Source organism: Centroberyx affinis, unplaced genomic scaffold, assembly GCF_046629955.1.
Source record: "Centroberyx affinis isolate AG114_WGS23_722 - 3 ecotype Tasmania unplaced genomic scaffold, CSIRO-AGI_Caff_v1 ptg001775l_1, whole genome shotgun sequence".
Taxonomy (NCBI): domain Eukaryota; kingdom Metazoa; phylum Chordata; class Actinopteri; order Beryciformes; family Berycidae; genus Centroberyx; species Centroberyx affinis.
Genome location: NW_027280168.1, coordinates 448,929 through 474,697, shown reverse-complemented (window position 1 = coordinate 474,697; position 25,769 = coordinate 448,929). Strand labels below are relative to the sequence as shown.

Here is a 25,769-nt window from a genome sequence, read left to right as displayed (position 1 = left end):
AAATTACTGCAGCACTTCTTTTCAGTTGTTGATGGGATCAAACTGGGTTTTTCGCACACATGGTATGCTGGAGGCTCCCCCTGCTGGACGCTTTACAACACTACAATTACTCATTATTCATTACTATCTAGCACTGACCTCAAGTAAGCACAACACAGACAAGACACTCCTATGTCACCATTTTATTGGAATGGCATCATGTACAGTAAGCACCACAGAGAATCCAATCGTTCAGGCATTGCCATGCCTTCCTGTGAATCCCTAATCCCAAATGACACACACACAGCTCACACACTTGGGGGCCAGTCCACCTCTGACACAGAAACAACACAAAAGTCTAGACTGGCCCAAAGGCAATACCTCACATTCAGAATACATTAATGCACTGGCATACTCTTAAATTACATTTCACTGAGAGAACTGATCAAATTAAAAGAGCACTTAATCATTAGAATTCATTCAATCAATTATGGCTTCTGTAAAACAAATGTTAAAAGCTACAAAAACAGGCTGTCAAATTCATTCAGCAGCAAATCAACGGTAGAGACAGTGTAAAAGCGTTGTAACACTTTGAGACACCAGGAATCGATACCCAGGCCCATACGTCACATAACACTGGTTTTCTAGTGTAACAGTCTATAAACATTGTAAACTATGAGCAAGGTTACATAAGGTTGGTGAATCTTAACAAGTCTGCATAGGCCGTTACGTTGTGCAGTAAACACTGATTGTCTTATGCCATTGCATAGCCACATAGCTCTGCTTTTGTTTTGGTCAAATCAACCCTAGACACTTAGTCATCTTTTCTGTATTCTTTCCAAATATACCACTCATGCTTGCAGTAATACAGGATATATATATAGATATATGTAGGCTAAGCTTCCAGGTACTAGTGCGATATGCAATATAAACCAGGTAATGTGTGTTAGTACAGGTAGGCAGTGTTTTCCTCATGGGCCTAAGGCAGTATAAACTGAATTCTAACACTACTGTGTGGCGATACTGACCCTGTCTCCACCCACAGGCACTTTTTTCACTGGCAGCACTACCATTTTCTTTGACCTTTCCATCGGACGGGAGTCGTAGTCCTTTCAGAACGTACTCTCCAGAGTATTGTAGTTGTCTTTGAAGTTCTTTAGTTCCAGGAAGTGTTTGGGCCGCTTGCTGCGCTGCTGCGCCGTAGCGGCGAGGTAGGTGGTCTGGGTGGGGGAGGAGCAGCTCGGAGGCTCCGCGCTACTGGTCAAGTCTTTGGCTGCAGACTGGTGCCGCTGGTTCAGAGTGCTGCTGCTGGTGTGAGACTTCACACTGAAAGAGTGAGGGGAGAAACAAAGATTTTCCTCAGCACATAACTAACATTCCATATCGGGATTAGCACAAAAGAAAAGCTGTCAGGGAATAAGAGGGTGTAGTGGGAAAAGTTGTAGTTACTCACACAGAGGCCAGTTTAGTTAGAGCTTCCTGGTATTTCAGAAACTCTGCTTCACCAAACACCTACAGGCAAGAGACAAAGAATGGAGATCAGTTAGGACACGCATTAAGAAATCCAGAAAGAAATCCACACACAGTATTTATCCCTCACAGATTCAAACTGAACATGTTTATGCATTCTTCAATCTCTCACTCGTTCATGCAAACACATGAATATACAGTGCGCGCACACACACACACAGACACACACACTGACCCCTGCCCCGTGGCGTGCCCTGTTGTACCCATCCAGTACTGTGTCAATGAGGGAACTTTGGCTGTTGCGGAATAAGGAGTGGGAGTTCCGTAGTTCTAGAAGCCAGGTCCGGAACCTTTTCCCAGTCACAGCAGTGGGCGTCCCGCCTAGCTCACGGAACGGCAAGTCTGCTGGCAGAAAGAAAGGCATTATAGTAACGTCACGGAAGGATTCATAGACAGAAAGTCAGAAAGAAGCACTAACAAACTATGATTAATGTGAGTGACAGCAAAGCTCACCAGTGTCTCTAATGGCATCCAGTGCTCTCATCCTGTAGAGGTAGTCATAGCAACCTGCAAGACACAGAGACATGTCGGTGTGCTGTGATAAAAAATTGCACATGTTGGTAGGTCCAGGACTCAGGAGAGACCATGGTGTGTGTGTGTGTGTGTGTGCGCGTGTGTGTGTGCGTGTGTGTGTGTGTTCCTCTCACCAGGCTGTTCTCTGTGTTTTAGCCGGTCATCGTCTGGGGACAGCAGGCGAGGCTCAAACTGGATTTTCTGGACCTTATGCAGTTTGGAGTCAATTTGTTGTCTCAGCTCCTGCAGCACACAGAGATGTCATCAGTCAGTTCACACACAGGAACACCTGCATGTCTATAGTAGTCAAACACTGTATAGCACTTGTCCTACTTATGGACCCTGTCTTTACATATGCAGAGTGTGTGTGTGTGTGTGTGTGTGTGTGTGTGTGTGTGTGTGTGTGTGTGTGTGTGTGTGTGTGTGTGTGTGTGTGTGTGTGTCTGTCACCTTAGGGGCATTGTGGCCGAGGGGGACATGTGGCCCTCTCCGAGACTTCATGGCAAACCGCATAATTTGCCTTTTCACAAAGATGAACAGCAAAACAAACACCTACAGTAGAGGCAAGCCAAGAATTAGACGAGCTACACCACTATGTCCCCATATTTATTCAACTCTAGAGTCTACTGATGTCTTTCACCGACTGACATCCAGTTGGATGGGTCTTTGTTGACTTGAACTTGACTTAGGCTATAGCATAGTTATATGAAACACACTTACCAGACTCCCGTAGGCCATTACAAGCACTACGTTAACGCGTGAAAGAGGAGAATCAGTCCGCATGATGAAATTCTTCCTTTAAATCTACCAAACTAAACGACTAAATACTTCAAAGTGCGTCCTACGGGTAAAACTCATGAGGCACCCGGTTTCATAAGTAGTACATTTTAAACACATAACGCTAAAGGAAAGACAGACAACAGGGAAGTTCTACAAATTTGTGTTGTTTCTCAATCGTTCTCAATACATGTCAGCCCGGTTTGTTGACATCCGGGATAGTCACGTGATCAGTGCGAGCGTGGGTGACGTCAGGCGCCTCGCCTCTGCCATCTGCTGTTCAAACGTTATGACACAAAGCCCCACCAAACAAAGACTCACTGGATCCCATGATAACGACACAGTAAATTGAGCGAGAATCATTTCAGTCGATCCTGAAATTGGCGTTATGTTATATTTACAAGAAGACAAGATAAATTAAGTGTCTCTTCTTTTCTTCTGAGGTAGCCATTTTCCTCCCTTTTCATTATACTCTTTCTAGTATGTCTCTGTATGGCTTGTTATTGGCAAACGGTTAATTTCTGCTAGTGTCCCACTGGGTAAATATCATAACTGGCCATTGTCAAAGTTCCCCTTCTCACATCAGTTTGCTGTATCACATGGTGTCTGGGTCATGGGAGCTCTGAAGCCTACACCCTAAAGAATGAGTTTAAAAGCACCAGTGTGTCTGTGTGAGCAAGACAGTGATTTGCATCCATCCTGCAGAAACAGTGAGTGCCATTCATCTGTCAGGAACAGGGGTGGGTGTCTGTGAGATTCGTAGTGCAACTGTTCCCCCCCCCCCCCCCCACACCCTACTCACAGACTTATCTCTGTCCTGAGAAGACCATGCAACCCTACAGCCTTCTTTCTTTAAGCTAATCATTGATTGGATCATTGGATCACTGGATCAACACATGCCCTGCCAGAAGACCTAAGGGTGAGAAGGGCTGTGCCTATGATTAATGTTTCTGACACAGAGCTACTCAATCCTCTTTGTCTCGCTCCACTCTGTCTCATATCGCTATTGTTTTAGCTATTGACAGTCACAGAGAGACGTTGAGAAGAGATGATATCCCCTCTAAGGCTTTGCAGTGAGCCGAGCTGCAACCACAACTTCCTCTGTCTCAACGGAAGACGGTAGCTGGTGCATGACACAGTGCAGCTGTAAGAGGATGAGCCAACTCATGCCCGCAAAATATGTAAGTATTGCTATATTTCAATGTTTCTGCTTGTTAGTCTGCATGCCTCTATTTGTGTTTCAATGGCGGTTTGTTCACCTTCCCACTCTGTAGAATCTATTTTTTTTTCCAACAAACAATACTGCTTCTTCTTCTTCTTCTTCTTCTTCTGCATCTACAATCTCGGATGCTTTTCCTCTGCAGTCGACATTGTGCCAAGCCCACAGACTCTCAACTAACGAGAGAGCTGGAGGACAACTTCTTCCCATGCTGTGTGTATAAAAAAAGAAAAACAGTGTGTGTGTGTGTGTGTGTGTGTGTGTGTGCCTGCTGCACTGCACTGCAGTTGTGTTGTTGTGCATATGATCTAATATAAGTTACATCAGAGGTACATTTGGTGCTATATTTACCCCTGCTGGCTTTGCTAGGTGTATAATGACCTGGGCCCAAAGGGATTCTGTCTTTATGTCTTTTGATACCTGCTCAGTCAAAATGATGACTGGGCATTATGCAGGTAACATGACTCTGTCACCACTGTCAACTCTCACAGACTTATTGTTGGTGTTTATTAATGAAGGAGAGGTGACCTAAGGTGGAATGATATCACAAGCCTATGGTATGGCTGTCTAATCTTTATTGTCTTTTTTTCTGTTGTTCTGTCTGTTTCACACAATTATCTGAACTTTATCCCATCTCCCTTGGGCTATGAAATGGTGATGTCACACAGTATAGACACAGAGATGCAGTTTGATATGTCTGTAGGGTGTGTATGTGTAAGCGCATACATGTGTTTTTGTGTGTGTGTGTGTGTGTGTGTGTGTGTGTGTGTGTGTGTGTGTGTGTGTGCGCGCGCGCGCGCGTGCACTCCCTTTTGAGAAGTTAGTGGGTGACACATTGAGCTAGTCTGGAATGCTACCCTGTGAGAAGAGGAAAGAGGGAGAGAAGGCAACAATGGGAGGGGGAGGAGAGAAAGAGACTGAGAAGGAGGGAGAAAGAGAGCGGACGAGAGGATAAACCAGTGTGGCAGGTTTGTGTCACTGTACAGAATTCATCATGCAAAGCTGATGGAAAGAGAAGGAGAGGGAGAGAGAGAGAGAAGGGAGTTTTGAGCTGATGTCATTGAGGAGCGCTTCCTATGAACCCATGGCAACAAAATGGTGTAGGACAAGTACAGAACTCACTCCTAAGAAAGGTAAAGTGTTTGAGTGTGTGAGCGAGTGTTTGCCTGTGCATGTGTGCGTTTGTGTATTTTTTTTTGTGCATGTGTTCAGTTTGAGGTTAAAGTAAACGGGGCTGTGTTGCCCAGGTTACCCAGATGGGAGGCTTGGTGACCTAGCAGAGCAGGTGTTTCTGTAAACTGACACCTGCATTGGAAAGCACCGCCAGAAACTCCCTCACAAAGGTGTACGCTGTAATTAGACTTCATAGAACATATTATATTGACATGTTTTGCTGACAGTTGGCTTCATCAAATTATTCAGGCTGTTGTTATCTAATCTTTGATGTTATTCTGTATCCTACAGTATTTGTGTTGTGACTCAGTTGATTATGTTTAGCTGAAGTTGTGATGATTGGACCTTAACTCTAAGGTGACTTAAATGATTAAAGACAAATAATATCATTGGCTTCCCGGCAATGCCTATTTTACATGTTTGTAAGTTATATTCAGATGTCCATGGCAATTGTTATCCCAGATAAGTTGACCATCAGTATTAATGTTATCTTGTTCTCGCTTGGCTGTATGTAAATCAGATTCATTTTGTTCGGCTCCCTGACAATCTTATCTGATCATTTTTAACTGGATCTTTTGTTAGGCGCTTTAAATCAATTGCTATCTCTATTGGGCTGTCTCAGACTGTTTAGTATGTGAGGCAGAGAAGCTGACTGTAGCACTAATACATTGTTTTTGCTGAATGGATTGCTGATAGGTGAGTTTTTCCAGTTTTTAGTTCAGGTTCAGCTGAAGATGACAGGTACTCTAGGGTATGTTACTTGTGTAAACAGCCGTTTATGATATGTGTGTACAACTGAGCGTGCATTGTTTGAGTCCTGCTCTTCTGTGAATGGACTCATTGAGTCAGTATGAGGGGAATGTTAGGACGGCAGGAACATGTTGCTGATGACATAACTGACCAGGCTATTGAGTTTGGAGTAAGCATAGCGTTTTTGGTTCTTTTCCCGCCTCTTGTCTTTTCATTTTTGATCTTTTCTCACTCTCATTCCCTATCTCTCACTCTATTTTACTCCTATCCCCCTTTATCCTTTTCTTTCATCATTTTTCATATCTTCTCCATTCATTGTTCACTTTGTGTCTCTCTCCAGCCCTCTCTTTTCCCTGTCCTCAACCACTCTGTGATTCTGTTTGACCATTCTGAGCAGCTAGAGTGACCACAATCCACATATCACAACATTCCAGCCCGTTCCATTCTGAGGATGGAAATTTGTATTTGTGCATTTTTATGCTTGGCAGGCAATGGGAGCTGTTCGCTGAATTTGTGCTGGGGAACCGAGGACTACAGGGGACAGGACGAAGTTTGTGAGTAATCGAGACGAGGAGCCAAGAAAAGTCATCTGTTTAACACCACCAAACAGAGAACCATCAGCAGCATCATTGAAATATCAAGCTTGTTGATGCAGGATTTATGCGTCTGTGCAACTGGGTCTCTTCCATGGAGAACTTCAACATGAGAGGACTGTAGTTGTGCCACTTTGTCCACTTTCCTGGGGCTACAGTATATTGGTGTTTACAACACACCCGAAACTGCAGCAGTCAAACAAATTGCTTTCAGAGTGGAGTCTAAAAGACAGTTGCTTGGAATCTCCAAGTATCAAATTCACTTTTTCCGCTCTCTTTTTGGGATTTGGCACTTGACAGCAGGTTATTAAGTTTGTTTACTCTCAGACAATGGACTTGTCCTTGCTCCCTACTCCAGTGAGTGAGTACAACAAGCAGAGGACAGGAGCACGCTTCACTGTCCGCTCAGCTAACTCTCCCTCCTACAGTCTCAATCGCAGACTGGGTCTTAGGAGACCAAGAGCTCCACCAGAGGAGGAGAGGGAGAACATTGTGGAGGTCACAGAGAGAGGGATACGCAGGGAGGACAAGCAGGTCCCTCTCCTCACACAGCGGCAGACTGGCACAAACAAGGCCCGCACAGTCACCGGAAATCCAGCCAGGGCTGGGAATCACTCTGGTGTCAGTGGTCAGTGTGAGGAGAAGGGAACATCAGACCATAAAACATCTGGTCAGCTGAACCAGAATGGCACAATAGGCAAAGCTATGACTGAGTCTGGCAGTGACAGACGTGGAAGCTGTAACCCAGCATCTGAGAGCCGGGGCAGGACAGAGTGGAGGAGGCTCAACCTGCCCAATAGAAGTAAGAGTTTAGATTGGGGAGGAGGGGCATCCAGCCCTGATCAGGGCACCAAGGCTGGGATACTGGCATTCACAAGCAAACAAGGAGGGGTCATTCATAAACGGGCTGAAAGTCTGGAGAAAAAGAGAGGAGACAGAGATAGAGTTGAGGGCACAGAGAGTAGAGTGATGTCTACAGTAAAGGCCTATAACTCTGCAGGTACAGGTAACGTTGTTGGAGAGAGAAGCCCAGTGGATGAGCGTCCAAAAGGGTATGTAGGTCTAGGGCTGCGTCATATGGGCCAGACTTTGGAAAGGGCTGGTAAGGTTCAGTCTCTCCCCTCCAGGCTGAAGCTCCAGGCTGGATCTGACTCAGGCTTTGGGTTGAGGGAGACAGCTTCTTCATTTGGGCCCAAAGGAGGTCAGAGTATATTAGAGCGGATAGAGAAACTCTATGGGTCCGCTGGGTCAGGCAAAACTGAGGATTCCACTAGAATTAAGGATCTCTCTTCACCTGTGAGAGACCGGCCTCTGTCTGAGGGGGAGGGACATGCCACAGTGACCCCTCGCAGAAGATCAACCCCTGTCTCCCCCGTCTCCCCACCTGTCAGTCAGTGGAGGAGAGTGTCATATGAGGGGGATGCAGGGGGAACCTTCCCCAGACGTTTTTCCAAGGGGGAGAAAAACAGCCAGAGTCCTCTGCAAAGCAGTAAAACATCCACCTGTACACCTCATACAGATACCAACACATCAGTGAATCCAGCTAGTTCTGCCAGTTCAGGTTCTCCGGGGACAACCTGGACCAGAGAGAGCGCTCCAGGGGGACAGTGGCAAGGACAGATCCAGGGCAGCTATCCAGTGGAGGGGGGTGTTCAGTGGGGTAGAGGGTTACTGGAGACAGGCACCAGGTCTCTGGATAGAGCCAGGAGCAAGAACACTGTAGCAGCTCAGATCAGATCTGCAAGGGCTGCAGGAGGAATCATTTCTGCACACCCACAGCCACAAACTTCCTTAGAGAAAGAGAGTTCAGCTTCTTTCAGAGATCCATCTGGGTCCAGAGAGGGTAGATCAAGTGGAAGTAAGGATAAGGACAGGGCAAATAGTGAAGAGGAAAAAGGTGGGATTGATGAAATAAATGAGAAGGCGAGAGAGAGAATTGGACACTCGGCGCTGAAAATGGAGGAAGTTAAAGAACAGGAAAAAGAGAAAGGGGCTGATGATAGAGCAAAAGATGTGAAAGGGAAAGAAGAAAAAGGAATGAAGCGTAGTAGCATCACTGAAGATGTATTTGAGTCAAGCTCACAGAAAATCAGCGTGAAAAGCATAGAAAGGAAGACATTTCCAGAGAAGATGGTTGCTCCCTCTGCTGCTAATGTGAGAAATAAGATCCATCAGTTTGAGGCTCTGACCCAGAGAGTCCAGGGCTCAGCAACAGGCCAGTTCCTGATGCCCAGACGGACTTTCTCTGTGCCAGAACACTCCAGTGGGGTCCATGATGGAGTGAAAAAGAGTGGATCAGAGAGAGCAATAGGTAGACTGAGAGAAAGGTGGGGAGGGGAGGCAGGTAACAAAGCGGGGTCAGACAGAGCGCTCAGAGGTGAAATACAAGAGGAGGACAAGAAAGCCCAGAGAGGGTCGAACCTGAGGTCTTTATCAGTAGATGAGGTGGGGCTGGGACTGGGGAACAGAGAGAGAAGAGGCGGTGATTTGGTTGAGAGGGAAGGAAAAGAGGATGTGGCTGGTGGTAACAACATGGAACATTTTGGAAAATATTCCAGACTCAAGGATACACTAGAAATCCCTCTAAATGGAGGTGCTAAAAGACAGAGGAAGAACTTTTACATAGATGAGACTGATTTCTGCAAAGCCACAAGCCCTGAGAAATCAAATAAGAGAGATATCACAAGCGACGATACTCCATCATCGCTGCTGCCTAACTCCAATGACACTTCTATTGGTTTGCTGTGTACTCCTGAGCTATCTGGTGTGCAGAAAACAGCACTCTCTGGGATCCCTTCACCTGTTAGTGATGAGGACAAGACTCCAACGAACCCCCCCAACAACTCGCCCTTTCTTTCACACCACTCGCTGCCTGAAAACACCGCTGCCACTGCAGGCAGAGAAGATGAAAGCACTCCTGTCTTCACACCCACAGCTAAAACTCCAGGAAGAGACTCCCCAGATCTCCCCGTTCCCCTCGCCACTTCGTCCCACAGCAGCCTCCCCGATCTCGTCCCGCCAGACGTCACCATCCCCGATCCGAAGGGGGAGAAACGGGGCGAGAACCTGGATGCTTGGATAGCCAGCTGGAACCCGAAGATTAAGGGCTGGAATGATGATGAAGATGATGATGATGATGATGATGATGATGATGAAGGTACAGAGAAAGATGAAGATTCCAACTATGACTCTGACTCTGGAGATTCCTCAGTGACCATCACCAGTAACATGAGCCAGTCAGATCGCAGGAGCTTCTGCGTCAGGTGGGTAACACAGATGCCTGCTGCGAAATAAATTCATGTACCTACTGTATTTATATTTCTTGTTAAGATGTAAGTAGTCACGTAAACAATTACAGAATTTTTTTTACCTTCTATTCTCTACCTGTCCCTGTCTCCACTCCTTCCTGTAGTCTGGCAGACCTGTGTAACTTTGGTGGAGTTGACTACGAGTCGGAGAACGACAGCGATGAGTGGCCGTCAGGTCGGCGGTCCGCCTCCCTGAGCTCCGACATCTCGGCCCTGTCCTGTGTGTCCGTGATGCCCAATGAGGAGCTGGACAGGCTGCTGGAGGATGTCAGGGGCCTGGGGGACAACACTCTGCAGGTACCAGGAGTGCTACAGCTGCCCATCAGTGGCATCTTTATGCAGTACTGAGCTCACCCCAGTGATCCTGTTGCTACCGTGACCAAGACAACTCTTCCCCTCCTATTTTATCTGTCCCTCTCTCTCTCTCTCTTTCTCTCTCTGGATACGGTTATACCTGTCGTTTCAATGCCCTTTGCATCGTCTCATATCCAAGTTGTGTCTAGATAAGATTTAACTGGATTGTATTACGCCTGCTATTAAAATGACGCCAGCGCACGTTGAAAGCACATTTCTCTTTCCCTTGTCGTAGCATAGATTACAGTGTTGAGACCTGTATGACAGGTATTCATACACAAAAGTCTGACTTTGCTCACATTGTAATCAGATCTTCAAAACCAGATATGGAAGTGGTTTACTAATCTGGGTACAATCTAGCCACAGTGCACATACAAGCAATGTGAAGAGGAAAAAGAGCAGGTTGTATTTATTTCAACAGATTGAAATAAATACAGCCGTAGGATGTACATAACAGCCATTTTCAGGCCAAGTTTGGATTTTCATAAAATCCAATTTTAAGAGTCAGATCTCAAAAATTATGTTGAGGGCATCATGGTGGCATCATCTCAGTTGTCCAAGGTGCAAGTAGCTGTGATGTCCCAGGTTCAAATCCGCCTTGAGACCTTTGTCGCATGTCATTCCCCCCTTTCTCTCCCATCTTTTCAGTTCCCTCTGCTGTCAAATATCAAAAAATAATCTTAAAATCATGTTGAAATAACAAATGTAACCATAACTACTATCTCTCTCTCTCACTCTCCACCTTCTCTCCTTGTAGGACTATGACGATGTGCAGGTGGTGGTTCTCCATAAGGAGGTGGGAGTAGGACTGGGCTTTAGTGTGGCAGGAGGTGTGGACCAGAACAAGCCGACCACTGTGAGGAAATATCACTTCTTATTCTCTTTCTGAAAAGGTATGAAAGCATTGTGCTCAGTCCCTTCACGTGTCTGTCAACGTTTTCCCCTCCAGGTCCACAAGGTGTTTCCCTCTGGTGTGGCAGCCCAGGAGGGCTCCATAAGGGAAGGGGACCAGGTCTTGTCAATCAACGGCACGGCGCTGTGTGGCTCCGCCCACTGGGAGGCCCTGAGGATACTGAGGAGGGCGAGGACCCGCGGAATGGGAGTGGTGGTCCTGAGGCGAGGAGGGGTTAGCAGCGCCTCTAAGGGGAGAGTGGAGACAGACACTCAGGGACGAACCCAGACTCAGTCTACAGAAACAGGTGAGAGGTCAGACTTTGGCCAGAACACAGACATTAAAGCTCAAGTGTCCTGACAGTTTGCATAACCTCAAATTGCAGCTCTACAGACAGAGGGAACTGTGTTGTACAAGTACATGCCGCTATTTAAAGTGACATACCCGTGTTTTTCCTCTCCTCTCAGGTCACCGTGTGTGTGTGAAGCTGGAGAAGCTCAGCAGGGATCTGGGCTTCAGCCTGGAGGGGGGTGTCGGCTCCCGTTTGGGGGACAGACCGCTCAGCATACAGAAGATCTTCCAGGGTGAGAGCCGGAGGTCAACCTATCACAGCTCCTTAGAGAAATACAGGGGTTTGAACGTTCCCTCAAAGAGGTGGACAGAAGTAGAAATAGCTTTTACCATAATGTCTCTCCAACCTCTCAATTAAAGTTAATACAAAATTTCAGATTCGAGCGATAAAATGTGACTGCCTTTACAAACATTTTTTAATATTTTGTACTTTAATTTGGAATATACGTATATTGGAGGGCTTTGGGTAGGATTTTTGAACTCAGCTCTGGAGGTCTGGAAATGCTTTCCAAACAAGCAGAGAAGAGAAAGACATCTCTCCTGTTCATATGAGCACAGTGAACATATTTTTAGTAGCCTAAGAAAAATTAGAATCTGATGCTTTAACGTAACCTACACCTACCTTTAATATGGCAGCTTTAAGTTTAACTTTCGTTGTATACAGACTTTCACATTACACCCATTTATTGAATGTTCCCTTTCCCCCTTTGACTCCCAGGAGGTCCAGTGAGCAAGGTGTGTCCTGGTGATGAGGTGCTGGAGATTGAAGGTGTGAGTGTGGTGGGGATGAGACGCCTGGAGGCCTGGACTTTGATCAGAAGACTGCCTCCTGGGCCTGTGGACGTGGTACTACACCGTCCCCTCAAACACCTGGACAAATAAGTATTATTGAGGTACTCTGGGCACAGTATGGCCCAGGGAATGACGGACCAGTGAATAAAAGCCATCCATGAGACACAGCGTCATCTGAGCCCAAGCTAACACCTTGACATTAATTAGTCGGGCAAATGCATCATTCAAACAGCTCAAAGACTAGTTTCTAGTTAGTCATAACAACAAAGCACTGAAGGAAAAAACAACATATTAGAGACCAGGCCAAAAGTGTATATCTATTTGGCTTACAGTTATTTGGCTCTGTGTATCTATTTTTAAGGACTACATCTACCTCGAGGACTGTGATATTTCTCTGCCAGCCATAATTAAAATGCACTGACCATTTACATATGTATCAAGGCTAACATCTATTGTAACAGATGGTATGGCCAATTAAATGCTATTAATGTGGTAGTTGTACATGAAAGCTGTAAGGAATATTGTTACACATGTTGTAATATATTGTGAATAGAAAGCTATCTACATTTAGAGTTTATATTGCTTTTTAATAAATCTTAACTTCAACTGATGTTTCTTATTTAAATACAACAGTACAACCAGTTTCCAGCAGAGGGGGATAGACTGAATATTATATTATCTTTCCATTAGTTACCACGGATTGTCCTGGTAAAAAGGGACAAAACTCTGTAAGGTGGTAAGGTAGATAGTAATACACCTCAGGAGATATGATAAGGCTCTCTCACGATAAGATAGGTGTAGGTTTTACCTTCTACATGTCAAGGTTTATGTCGTGGAGAGCTGTAAGTCAGATCTACAGTGTTTCTAGATCTTCTTCTGTAGTATCTGTTTTCAGATGAAATGGCTGTAAAAGGATCAAATCAAAGCATTTCCACCGGTGAGGATGCAAGACTTTGACATGGCGTGTTAATAAATCTAGGTGTACTTTATATCTTATCTGATGTCAACTCACTATCCTGCTACAGTCATGTGCTTCCCTGACATTTATCAGCAATAGCATAGTTATTCACTCTTACGTTGAAGTTGTAGGGGTTACATAATTCATTAGGAGTCCATAGTCCAGTAAGAGGGTTGCGGTGACATCCTATTTTTTTTTTTTACATTTGGCATAAGCACAGATGAGAGGAGTTTGAGATCATGTCCATTTTCCCTGCTATACTCAACCCACTCAACTTCGAAAATGTATAAATCTGAATTTAATAAGTATTAGGATAACTCTGATTACACCACACAGCACTAATAATTTCCTATCCAGTGATATTAATTTTATCATGTGTGATAAGAGAAAGTGTGTGAAAAATTGGTCTTTTTGGTTTTAGACAAATCTGTGACATTAAATTTCCGCTTATGCAGACAACAACACTGTAGAGAATTTTGAGGTTTTCACTCTGCTTAGCAGATCATTCAACACATATTGGGATGAGCACAAGCTTTAATGGGAGTAGACACAGTGCCATATGTATTTTTGCACTCTAAAAATATAATCTCAGAATAAGTGAAACTCCTGTACATCCCTAAAGTCCTGAATCTGTGCTAGCCATACATGATAAGTCTGCATGTGAACCACATATTCCCATGCTAACACCTAATGCTGTTACAGGATTGTTGAAACTAGGCAGCTATGGGAGTCCTATGGATGTCATGGCCCATGATTTGGTTGTTTACTCGATTCCATTTTGCTATACTGTTGATTTTAAATTGATTTTATTGATTTATGCTGCTTGTTGAATGCTTGTTGGTAACCAATAATCGATGTATACAAACAATTCACGCCCACTTTTCCTCTAATATGCACCAGTGAGTTTACATTTATGAGGTTCAAAGTCTGAGAGTTGGAAGTTGCTGTGCACATAACGTGATGAGGGGAGTCTTACGTATATCTCTGGATGTATTGATGGACTGAGTCTGCAACTGCGGTGTGAGTTTGACTTTATTCAGTATGGTGAGGAGTAACCTGGACTCATGAAATATTGAGGTCTATCTGTTTATCATGGATATCTGTGAGATTTCTACCAAAGAAATAAGGCTGTCGGGCTTTGCTGCATAAAGCCTTTCATCAACACTGTCCATACAGAATCTGAGAGACTGTTTATGGTCTCTTTGTCCATATAAGCAACAAAGAGCTGAGGTAGATTGTGCTCTCTGGATTAGCCAATCCTGAGGTGTGACCAAGCCAATAAATGAGTAATAGTTTTTCCAGCTGTGGAGGAAGCAGGGAAGAGAAGGCAGAGAGGTGAGAGTAAGTATCCCAGGAGAGGTGGGACGCCAGACAGTGCATCGGATGTCCAGGTGGAAGTTGTGACTGCAGACTTTAATTGGCATCACAACGATCACCTTCTTCACTAAAAGCTCCACTTCAGCTCCCAGGCAGACAGACAACCTGGTTAGCAGAGCAGAGCCAGGCAGGTGGTCTGTCTGACAGCGGAGAGAGGGGAGACAGACGGGGAGGTCAGGACAGTCAGAGAGCCGGGGCCAGCTGAGTTCAGGACAGGAGGAGGAGGATGACTAGACTTGACTCAGGCCACTTGAAGGAGCTGGTGAAGCGCCGGCCTCTGAAGGTGACGAACCCCCTGGTACGAGAGTGCATGGCCGAGTTCTTGGGAACCTTCGTCTTGCTGGTAAGTGGCATGTGGCTGTATGAGTTTGCTTTTGATTTTGAGGGTTCAAACCATTTGGGTTCTCCGTAAATCTCTCAGAATCTCTCTGATCAATGGCAATAGTAGGGCATCATAAGAATATAAAAATGTGCCAGTACTGATGAATCGGCTTTGAATACAACGCAGAGATGATTACCATAGAGATTACATCTATGCCAAATTTTGATTGATGTAGTATGTATTAATTTTGCATAAATTCATTGAAAAGGCTACTGAAAGATTTTATCTTGATTTCGTACTTAATTTCATTTTAATTTAATATTAATACGACATTCTGCATCTAGTGGTACGTTTTTAGACAGACTGAGTGTGTGGAGCCACATGGCTAAAAATTAATGATAAAAGCACCTTCTATAATCAAGTAGGAGTAGGAGTGGTGAGAGTATTTTCTATTCCTATTCAATTAAATTCATTTCACTTGTTTTGTCTCTGAGAGGAAATTCCATTGGCAGCTGATGCATAAAAAAAAAAAAACATAATACAGGCATGACAACATAAAGATGTGCAAAGATGTGCATGATGATAAAAATGATACATTTAAGATATAGAATTAACATGGCCCATAAAAGCTCCATAAAGGCCTTCTACAATTAATTTCATTGTTGTCATCTAGCAATGTGTGCCTACAACCTTGGTGGCCTTGGTATGACACCATAAGTGAGTTTAACATGAACTTGTTATACAATAATCACATAATGCACGACTGTTATTTAACAATTTATAGCCCATAAAGTTTCCACAGAGAATGCCTAAGGCGAGTACGTATAATACATGTGTGTGTGTTTACTTGGGAGGTCTTAATGTGTGAGGAGTCATATTTTTTGTCGTAGGGCCATTTAGATAAGAAGTGGACAGTTTCATTACAAAGTCTGAGTTTATGGGGAATGAAATTAATTACATTTTGACGACCACAAATTTCTCAGTGATGAACTGATAAGTTTTGTTTCATCTTATAAATAATTAATCAAGGAAGCAAGTAAGCCATTAAAGATATGTGTGTGTGTGTGTGTGTGTGTGTGTGTGTGTGTGTGTGTGCACATACACTTGTGTATGTTTGATTGTGTGTGTATGAAGTGACCTTTGCTACTAAAATGCTGTGTGTGTGTGTGTGTGTGTGTGTGTGTGTCTGAGCTACAGGAAGGATTGTTCTGTGTGTCATTTCCCTTGTTCCTCTGTAGTTAACGATATCTTTCTTGACTTCTCATCTCGCTCCCTCACTCCTCATCCCCCCATTCTCTCTCTCTCTCTCTCTCTCTCTCTCTCTCTCTCTCTCTCTCTCCCTCTGGTCTGGTGTCTAGGTATTTGGCTGCTCAGCCGCAGCGCAGGTCAAGACCAGCAGAGAGACCAAAGGCCAGTTTCTGTCAGTCAACATGGCCTTCTCTGTGGGCGTGATGTCAGCCATGTACCTCACCAAGGGCATCACTGGTACACACCGCTAAAACAGCAACCAACTTTTATTCACTTCTTTTGTTCATTCACTTCTTTTTTAGTAGGGTAGCATCTATTCAGTCCATTTATTCAGTCAGTCAGTCATTCAGTCCTCACTTAGCAATGTCCTGATTACACAGATTATCACTGTTGCAAAAAACAAACAAATAGATTTGCAGAAATAGACTAATGAAAACTTCCAGGCAGAGACATAAATAGAAGTAGATAATGACTTGCCAGTTATTTGATCCACTGTTATTGTTTATCTCCTCCCATCCCTCTGTCTGTTGAGCATAAAAGCTTTCACTGTGAAATCAACAAGTAGACTTAACACAACATTAATGGCACTTTGAAAACCTCTAGTCAGCTCAACGCTGTGTTACATTGGCTTTATTGCCACTGTTTAATACAAATTGGTCAGTGCCCACAAACTCAGCTGGCAACACTGAAAGATGAACATAAAATCCAATAGGAGAAACCATAATCCTGCCTCACTCTGTGAGTTATGGCTGCTCCATTACTGCAGTCACTCACTGATCTAAGGCCGGCCGTCCCTGAGCCCTCCAGATTTATCACTCTTGTGACTGGGACTCACAGGCAGAGAGACCTCGTTCAGCAAGACTTTTCAAGGTCTTCTGCTCAACACACTCACAGCCTCACTGATTAATATAGGTGTGTTACAAGAATACTCCTACTACTCTTAGTTGACACATGATCTGATCTTTCATCACCTCCCCCTCTGTCTGATTCACCTCTGACTTCCTCCCTCCTCTCCTCTTCTCCCCCTGACTCTCTCTCTCTCTGTGTCTTGCTGCTGTAGGTGCCCATCTGAACCCAGCGGTGACTCTGAGTTTCTGTGTGTTGGGCAATGTGTCCTGGGGACGGCTGGTGCCCTACTCCCTCTCCCAGCTGCTGGGGGCATATATGGCTTCAGGACTCGTCTACCTGGTCTACTATGGTCAGTCTTTCATACACAGACACAGAGTTACACACGTACCTAAAATATATATGCATATACATATTCCTGTACAGTTTGTTATGATTGTTTGCTACATATGATTATCTCTGTTTCTGTCTCAGATGCTATAATGGAGTTTAGTGGAGGGGTGTTGACTGTATATGGCCCAAATGAAACCGCATCAATATTCGCCACATATCCCTCAGAGTACATCTCTCTCGGCAGAAGTTTCCTTGACCAGGTCAGTCAGAGAATTGGTGTAAACATTAGTAAGGCTGCTGCTTTTGTTATACTACATTCATAACAATTGTTTGTTTGTTTGTTTTTTATATATATTTTATCAGGTAGTGGGCACTGGCATGCTGATGTTGTGCATCCTTTGTTTGGGTGAAAAGAGGAATACCCCCGCCCCCCCAGACTTGATTCCACCTATAGTAGCAGTGATTGTCCTGGGGATTGCCATGTCAATGTCAGCTAATTGCGGCGGGGCGATCAATCCTGCCCGAGACCTGGGGCCACGTCTATTCACACTGACTGCAGGCTGGGGCAAGGAGGTCTTCACGTATGTATCTTATCATACAATACACATAACATAGCACTGATAATAAATAAATTAAGAATGCATGTTTCTTAGTAAACAAACTACAGGCCTTAGTGATGAAGCTACTCAATTCAGTCAGTTGTAATGACACATGGAAAGGAACAGGATTTGACAGTTGTAGCATTCCTATTGGTCTCTGTCTGCTTACCTCAGAGCCATGTTTGTCAGAGGTTATCAACAGTTAGAGGAACTGTGTACTGCAATAGGATAGCGATAGGAACATCTTGTCCCTCTGGACACTAATGTGTCAGCTTATTACAGAACATCTGATTAAGATCTGGTGTTTGTTGCTTCATGTGACCTTATGCTCATGGTCTCCTCATGGCGCCACAGTCTGTTTATGCTTTTCCAATTTGAAACGCTGTACTCCTTGAACTTGCACTAATCTATTTAAATAAAGATCAGAGAGGTCTAGATGGCTGCAGAATATTACACTCAGCCTACGGACATACACTTATGCCTGTATGCCTGAAACATCTTGTCCTGTCGTTCTGGGTGTCTGCTCTCCAGGTGTTACAATTACTGGTTCTGGGTCCCCCTGGTAGCCCCGCTGATAGGAGGCGTCCTGGGTACTCTGACGTATGTGGTCTTCATCCACTGGCACCTGCCGGACCCAGACCCCCCCACAGACCTCTCCACCCCCTCCAACACCACTGAAGACAGCAAGCAGACGTACACAGCACAAGAACATGGGGTCGAATTTAAGATGGCACATTTCTAAGCTTTACTGTTATGAAAATATATGTATATTTGTCTCACAAGGCAGGCTGGATTTCAACCTTCATGACCCTATAAAAGGACTACAGAATAGTAGTACTCTGACAGTACTCTGGTTTTAAAGGGCTCTGTGGCATTATAGAAATCTGCATGGGAAAGCAGAGGCAAATACCTAGCAATGGCTTTGTACAGATGAAATGACAGGGATATCTTTGTATATGATAAGGTTTGTGAGCTTCTCACACAGATAGCCAGTATGGTGGAGGCAGCTAAAGGAGATATGGATTCCATGATAATGCTGTTTACATTGTATATACACATGTTCAGTTTCATGTGATGTGTTTTTTTGACAATTTTATTCATAGTAAATGATATACTTGAGTTGCATTTACTGTATATGAAATACTGAAGATCAAATATTGAGCATATGGTAAGCTGATCTAATAAATTATAGTCTGAGAATGTGAAAAATGTGAGCGTGTTCATTTCTGTGTGAATGTGAGCAAGATGGACTCATGAACCGCTGTGAAAGTCAAGACTGACATTTTGTTACTCTATAGCATTGGAGTTGGACTCTGCCCAACTCAGAATGAAAGCTAATGCTTCTAATGCAGCCATTACTCTCCCACGAGCCACCCTCCATTTTTCAAAATTCTTAAACTCACTGTAGGATTTCACGTTCATAATCTATAAAAAATTGCATGATTTCTGCTTGTATCTACCCGGAAATCCTTAGAGCAATAGTTGTATCACGTAGTGGTGTGTGGGCTCCAGTTGACTGGTATCTATTACTTTGTCATATTATTTCTCTTATTTTGTACTCGCTGGCGAAAACGAGAGAAGCCTGTTCTCTTTTTGACCCTGGTGGCAAGTGCATATGTTTGCTGACGTAACTGTGTGTGTTGGGTTGTAGTGGAGAGAGTGTGTCCTCAGTGTGTGTCCATTCCTTTCATCAGTGTTTTAGATTGCTTTGGTCTCTTGAGTAGATCTGGATTATACTCATGACTAGGTCAAATGAGTGTGTGTGATACAGGCAGATGCTATCACGTATTACGGACAATGAAACCTGACAGGTCACACTGTCACCGTCCATATCTTTGCCACCCAACCTCAGCATCAGGAATGTCTCTGTGGATCAGGTCAAATTTCACCTTTACCCTCTCTTACACATTTATTTTTTTATGAAGGCAAACTTTGCCATCTTGCAGATAAATCAAAAATAATCAAATAGCCTAATACTATATAAACAATTTAGCCATGTGACTTTCTAAATTCTTTATCTCTGATGTCTGTGGTGTCTCTACACTTCCGTCAGCGTGTCCCTCCTCTGTCATCCCTTATAAAGCTTTACCCTCCTGGTCGGTGACTGGAGCCCAAATGGCTCTGCCTCGGGAACAAAATGGCTGCTCTGGAGATTGTGAAGCTGACTGAGTATCCGTCATCTGATACTTTTACCCAAGGACGCCCAGCTGGACATGGAGAAAATAGGGCAAGAAGAAGAAAAAGTAAACATTGTTTAAATGCAAGACTTTCTCCTCTCCTCCTTCCCACTGTATTATTTCTGACCACACCTCTATTCCACATTGTGCTCCTCCCATTATTCTTCTCCATGTAGTGGCTTATATTATGCAACCATAGCTCTGTATGCAGCCACGTTTTCAAGCAGTGATACAACCATCCATACAAACACCCCTGAGATTGGGCATTTGTGAATATGAACAGCTCTCTCTCCCAAAGCATTTAACAAGAGCTAAAGTTCTCATTACAACCCCAAAAAGGACAACCTGGACTCAAAAGTGTTTCTCTGACCTTTTATAATTAAATGAGCTTCATAATAGCCAAGTGCTAATAGTTCAGAAAGAGAAAATGTACTAATATCCGTGGAAAATCACCTGTACTCTGTCAGTGTCCCTAAAATTGTTTTCCAAATTAGAGCTGCACAATAAAGTGTCACTTGTTGTTGCGTTGAATTTAGACTGAACTGCATGAGATGATTAAAGACTATATTGTTTTGAAAGAATGTTGTTTTGGGGTAGATTTTTGCTTTACACTTTTAATCTATTAAACTGTGAAAAGTGACTTAATTGTCTTGGCTTGACAGCATAATGTTCTTTTTTATGCTCTCACGAAAATAGAGAATAGTCTCTATACTTAATATAGAGTTTAACACATGCACTATAATTTCCCATAAAAATATTACAGTGATATTGCGTTAGGGTGGGCAATGCAGATGTTGCGACCTTGAACAGTGAACAGATGTTGGAGCAGATGATGCTGGCATGGCAGTAGAGGGCGGTATGAGACAACTACAAAGCACAAGCGCTAAATGTGAATAAAGGGCAAAGTAGCCTATAGGTTCAGGCAGTTTGTTAAAAGCAACAGAAATGTTCAGTGGTTTAGAACAGAGTATTAAAAAAAAAGAAAAAAGAAAAGATAAGGCCTATAATATCTCAAAAGTTAGACATGGACTTGTTAAAAAAGTTTAGCAATATGCCTGCAACCAGTGAGCGTAGGAAAACATCAATAGGATGCTGAGTGAAATGTCAAATCCTCATTGAGTTTGCTAGCGGAGGAGGAGGTGGTGATGAAGGAGGGGGAGGTGGTGAAAGAGGAGGAGGAGGAGGTGGTGGAGGTGTGCGGCCCCTCCTCTCTCCTCTCCCCTGGCTGAAGCCAAACGCTCCCTCACCTCGCCACGATGTCTACAGCGCATCCCCAGTGCCTGTGCTTCACCCTCCCACCTCAGTGGCCTTATATCACGGGCCAACTTCGCCTCAATTACAAGCCCAAAACCTCAACATGACCTCGGCGAGAGAAGCAGCGAGGATGTCGCCATCAGAAACACATTTATAAAGCGAACTTGAAAAGGTAGGTTTTTGTTTTTTGTTCCCTAGCTGTAGTAGCGGTTGTCTGCTGCCCCCCCCCCCGTTCTGTATGGCCAGACAGTTTCGTATGCAGCCTTACTTTATCAGCTGAAAATATTGATGTGTCTCTCGGTTTGCCTTGTGAAGTGGTTGAGCTCATCTTGCTGCACCATAATATGCATGCATGCACCTCAGCGCATGCAGTACAGTTCTTAGGGGATTTCAAATCACCACCAATGTGGTAAAGAACTTACTGTACTCTTTACCTTTTCACAAACTCACAGTAAAAGTTAGCCAGCGACCCACCACTACCACTCTAATTGCATTTACGTTATTGAATATCTAAATGGAGCTTTGGACTTTGTGGTGCGTAAATTTAATTTCTTTTGAAGAATGGTCACAGCTTCAGGGCAGATAAATTTTATGATAGCCTAACTTTGTAAGAGTTATCCTAGTCTTTTTTTTTCAGTTTCCTTTTCTGTTCACCCTTATGAAAAAGAACTATAGTAGCTAATCCAATCATACGTTTTACAAAGATGTCATACAAATATCACAGCAAGACTATCAGCCCCTATTAGACTATTACAGCAAGATCACAGTGATTACTATAGGAAATTAAAAAGCACCATAAAGTTCAATGAGGTCACCATAAACTCACTACTCAGTATATCCACACTATAAGTCCCTATAAGAATATTAGAGTGATTGATTGATTGTTTTTTTTTTGTTAAGGTTTTTTAGTTGTGAAGTTGTAGTTGTAGTTCAAGGCCAAACATTTCGTAAGGGATTTTTGTTGCTCCAAATCCTCTACTTCTTCTGCCAGACTCCAGTGAGAGATGAAAGGAATTTTGACGAGAAGCCAAGAAAGGAGCTCAGATATTCAGCGTGTCCCCAGTGTTTCTCACTCCCCAGGCTGCCAGCTTTATTTCATAAGGGCACTGCTGCAGGTCTATGGGGTTATACAAGGCGCCAGCCACAGATGGAGAGAGACACAGAGGGAGGGAAGTGACAACTGATAGACTGAGGAGAGGAGGGAAGTGAGAGAACATGGCAAGTGGCTGCTCTCTCTCTATTACTCTACATTCTCTATTAGATTCATAAAGAATAGGTTGCAAGTAGTATAGACTGTGAGTAGAGAGCAGAAATGCAATAAAAGACAGAGTGTAGGACAGAGCAAAAGACAGCGCTGTAAACTATAGCTGAAAGCTGATCGGTCCATCTCCCATAGAGAGAGCAGCACTTTCTCAGGAGTATTGATTGGAGGCTCGCTGCCTCTAGCCTTTGTCTGCCATACTGTGCACCACCGTCTAGTATGTACACAGCATCTACACGAACGCCTCTCCAACCTCACGTCTCATCTCTCTGCTTACTTAATTAATTACTTTGCTGAGATAAAACAGAGCAAGTAAAAGCAGTGAGGTGTGTTAATATGTCAGTTAGAAGAAAAGAGAGGAGACAAGTATAGAGGAGGAGAAGAGAAGAGAGGCTGTATAGGGAATGCTTTGCTACATTTTGAGTCAGGCAGGGAAAAGTGCCGCTTCATTAGTCAGTCACCATAGGAGACTGACAGTGGATCTGGCCAGAGCCACCAGTCCCCAGACACTGTGTGCCACAGAGGCGGATGCAGCGCTCTACTGAATGTCATTTCCTCATTAGGGCTCTAACAGACCAGAGATGCTGTGTGTCTGTGTCGTTGCCCTGTTGTGTAGCACTCGCAATGCCTGACTGAATGTCACTTTCTCCCCTTGAGGCAAATAAATGTTTGTTTCTCACAGGATGTGTGAACAATGCTTGTGGTAAACAAAAAAAAGGACATCACGAAATAGGACAGGTGTATTTGAGGGCAGATATTTCTCACTGTCTGGTTTGGTACAGAGGGGTCAGTTCCTCTCTCACTATGTGTCAGAAGAGAAAGTATCTGTTTTTATAGTTCATATCTCATCCCTCGCCCCTCCTGTCCTGTGTCCTCCTCATTGCCTTGACTCCCTCCTCCCTGCCTCTCTTCATCACTGTGACCACTCCTCCTCTGTTACTGTCCCCTTCACCTCCCTTCCTCATCCTTCCTCTGCCCTCTGCAGACAGTCCCATGGGCCATAGCAGAAGGTCGTTGGCAGAGTGGAGATGTTCAGAAAGAAGCCTCCTCCAGGTCAGTACCTCAGACCAAAGACACCAAACACACTCATCACTTGTGCATTCGTGTGAGCCATTTTAATTTGTGTTGGGGTGTCCTGGTGGCTCAATTGGCTACGGTGCACAGGGACACTGATAACAGGGGAAAAGGCTGAGGATTTTCAGGCGAGGCCAAGCTCAGGGGGCCTTCAGAGACCCCCTTTACACCTGGCATCAACATGAGTCTTGGGTGATCAGATTGTAGTCAGATAGAGCTTAAAAATACACTGCACTCAGGCCGCATTGAGAACAGATTGTAATCTGATCGTCCAAACAGCATAAGTATTGTAAATATGGAAGTATGAATGCAATCACATTTTTAACCCACATACAATATGTAGGTGGAAATACTTCACCAGTTTTGACATTGTTCCTGCATCCATACAACAGCAGTTGCATAAAACAGCCTTCTGCTACTTGACAACGCAACTTGACAAGTGGCCACCATCTTTCGCACCCTTGGTTCATTCAAAACACAAACACACTGGTGGAGGAAGTGACATACGTAGTTGTGTGAATTTTGCGTGAGAAAGTGCAATCAGATCTGAGTGTGGACGTGATGCAGACAATGGAGACACATACAGTCTCAATGCCAGATGCCAGACCACCACCCAGCTTTGCATGTAGATACATTTGTAGTTTAATTGTAAACTTGCCCTCTCACATAAAGTTATATACTATCTTTATTGCACATTGAGCAATTTTTAGTATTGTTTGCCTAGCCTATCGGATGGGTTAAGCATGTGACTGCGTGGGTAGGCTACTTGCTGGGGCAGATGCACAAAGTGCAGATTTGAATAAGTTGAATAATGAAGTGATGGCTGGCTGTGTGGGATGGGGGGCTCCCAGAAGGTGCAAACCACACGCAATGTTGTGGGATGGAAATCCTACTCATCACTTTTAACGCATGTCATCCCATCTCTCACCCATCTTCCCTGTCTCTCGGCTGTACTGTACTAGGCTATCTAAATAAATGCAGGAATGCTTTATGACCTGGCCAGTATTCTACACTATCCTAGATTAATTCTTACATCATTGGCAGCTTAATGTATGGAGGCCCTGAAGTTTAACACAAGCAGGAGGCATCAACTGAATTAGTCAAAATGGTTCAGTCTCCCTACGAAGAACACAACCTTGCTTTGGATATAGGCTTCTGTGGGACATTGTATATCTGTGTGTGTGTGTGTGTGTGTGTGTGTGTGTGTGTATCCACTCTGGTGCAATGCAACATCAAGGGAATGTTAAACACCTTTTTACTGTCCGAAGACATCACGTGCACGAGAGAGATGAGCGTATGTAAGTGTGTGTTTGGCAGTCTTAACGTGTCGGCACGAGACTTCTCACGCAGCACGTGCTCAGTCGCCTGTACAGCCCTGCCCACTGCAGTGTCCCGTCTCCCATCAAAACACACAGGAAACTGGACTGCTGCAGGAGCCACCTTGGCTCTTCATAGCAGACCCGGCTCTATTTCTCTGATGCTCTCAGATCCAAGATGGCACCCAGTTTCTTCATCGAGCGGCTCACTCAGCTGTGGGATCCCTGCAGAGGCAGTTGCCATGGCAACGTAGAAGGCTCTGTGGTTACGTAATGCCTAAACCGGGCAATGTTTGTGTTGTTGTTGATACTTGCTGTAATGAACTGCTACTTGCACGTGTGTGCTGCGATTGATCGATCACTTTTATTGGGGCCGCTGTAGTCCAAAATGAATACAGAAAACACATTTGCATCTGTGCGTCACTGGGACAAAATCTTTATTAACTTTGGTGTATAAAGTCAACTGAAGCTATCAACATCCGAGCCTATTGATAACAACACTGTTGAATGATTGAAAAACAGTGAAATTGGTGGCTGACCTTATTAGAAAAACAAAATGACCTCAGCGTTTCTGCGGCAGGGAGGGAAAGAAAACAGAGCAAGGGAAAGAGAGCAAGTGTGTGTGCAGGAGTTTGGGGAGGAGAGAGAGAGAGAGAGAGAGAGAGGGAGAGAGAGAGAGAGAGTGAGAGAGTTGTGATGGGACGGGACGGGACGGGACGGTCTTAATCCAACTTGATTTGGGACCGGAGCTTCATCCCCGTCGTTGCGGCGAT

General features: G+C 44.2%; 3 protein-coding genes across 9 annotated transcripts; 2 read left to right on the top strand and 1 right to left on the bottom strand.

Annotated features, from left to right (window-relative positions):
• Positions 1 to 181: 181 nt before the first annotated feature.
• On the bottom strand, positions 182 to 2,979 carry cunh1orf43 (chromosome unknown C1orf43 homolog). Of its 5 annotated transcripts, none has more exons than XM_071529240.1 (7): positions 2,743 to 2,979; positions 2,473 to 2,574; positions 2,157 to 2,265; positions 1,963 to 2,016; positions 1,685 to 1,854; positions 1,433 to 1,491; positions 182 to 1,305 (listed from the first exon to the last, which is right to left on the bottom strand). In XM_071529240.1, exons 1-7 carry the CDS (start codon positions 2,803 to 2,805, stop codon positions 1,092 to 1,094), a joined length of 771 nt encoding a protein of 256 aa, XP_071385341.1. In that variant the 5' UTR covers positions 2,806 to 2,979; the 3' UTR covers positions 182 to 1,091. The 5 variants fall into 5 exon arrangements, with proteins under 5 accessions (XP_071385341.1, XP_071385342.1, XP_071385343.1 ...); XM_071529241.1 differs by having other exon boundaries at positions 1,685 to 1,851; XM_071529242.1 differs by lacking the exon at positions 1,963 to 2,016.
• A 927-nt stretch (positions 2,980 to 3,906) lies between these two features.
• Positions 3,907 to 13,056, top strand: LOC139652261 (uncharacterized). Of its 3 annotated transcripts, XM_071529274.1 has the most exons (8): positions 5,019 to 5,151; positions 6,430 to 7,830; positions 8,980 to 9,797; positions 9,947 to 10,139; positions 10,954 to 11,052; positions 11,146 to 11,395; positions 11,556 to 11,672; positions 12,158 to 13,054. In XM_071529274.1, the coding sequence occupies exons 2-8, from the start codon at positions 6,865 to 6,867 to the stop codon at positions 12,319 to 12,321; spliced, it is 2,607 nt and encodes an 868-aa protein (XP_071385375.1). In that variant the 5' UTR covers positions 5,019 to 5,151; positions 6,430 to 6,864; the 3' UTR covers positions 12,322 to 13,054. The 3 variants fall into 3 exon arrangements, with proteins under 3 accessions (XP_071385374.1, XP_071385375.1, XP_071385373.1); XM_071529273.1 differs by lacking the exon at positions 5,019 to 5,151 and adding an exon at positions 3,907 to 3,980 and having other exon boundaries at positions 6,430 to 9,797; positions 12,158 to 13,056; XM_071529272.1 differs by having other exon boundaries at positions 6,430 to 9,797; positions 12,158 to 13,056.
• Positions 13,057 to 14,861: 1,805 nt separating this feature from the next.
• aqp10a (aquaporin 10a) lies at positions 14,862 to 19,084 on the top strand. Its single transcript, XM_071529225.1, has 6 exons — positions 14,862 to 14,909; positions 16,247 to 16,373; positions 17,197 to 17,334; positions 17,457 to 17,575; positions 17,679 to 17,896; positions 18,446 to 19,084. The coding sequence occupies exons 1-6, from the start codon at positions 14,877 to 14,879 to the stop codon at positions 18,654 to 18,656; spliced, it is 846 nt and encodes a 281-aa protein (XP_071385326.1). The 5' UTR covers positions 14,862 to 14,876; the 3' UTR covers positions 18,657 to 19,084.
• The last annotated feature ends 6,685 nt before the right edge of the window (positions 19,085 to 25,769 follow it).

Excerpts from the sequence above, each read along its gene's own strand:
- cunh1orf43 (XM_071529240.1), bottom strand. The coding sequence starts at position 2,805 with ATGCGGACTGATTCTCCTCTTTCACGCGTTAACGTAGTGCTTGTAATG. Across the intron at positions 2,266-2,472 it reads TCGGCCACAATGCCCCTAAG|GAGCTGAGACAACAAATTGA; the intron begins GTGACAGACACA and ends TGTGTGCTGCAG. Across the intron at positions 1,855-1,962 it reads GGATGCCATTAGAGACACTG|CAGACTTGCCGTTCCGTGAG; the intron begins GTGAGCTTTGCT and ends TCTTTCTGCCAG.
- LOC139652261 (XM_071529273.1), top strand. The coding sequence starts at position 6,865 with ATGGACTTGTCCTTGCTCCCTACTCCAGTGAGTGAGTACAACAAGCAG. Across the intron at positions 10,140-10,953 it reads TGGGGGACAACACTCTGCAG|GACTATGACGATGTGCAGGT; the intron begins GTACCAGGAGTG and ends CTCTCCTTGTAG. Across the intron at positions 11,396-11,555 it reads GACTCAGTCTACAGAAACAG|GTCACCGTGTGTGTGTGAAG; the intron begins GTGAGAGGTCAG and ends CTCTCCTCTCAG.
- aqp10a (XM_071529225.1), top strand. The coding sequence starts at position 14,877 with ATGGCCGAGTTCTTGGGAACCTTCGTCTTGCTG. Across the intron at positions 16,374-17,196 it reads CCTCACCAAGGGCATCACTG|GTGCCCATCTGAACCCAGCG; the intron begins GTACACACCGCT and ends TTGCTGCTGTAG. Across the intron at positions 17,576-17,678 it reads GCAGAAGTTTCCTTGACCAG|GTAGTGGGCACTGGCATGCT; the intron begins GTCAGTCAGAGA and ends ATATTTTATCAG.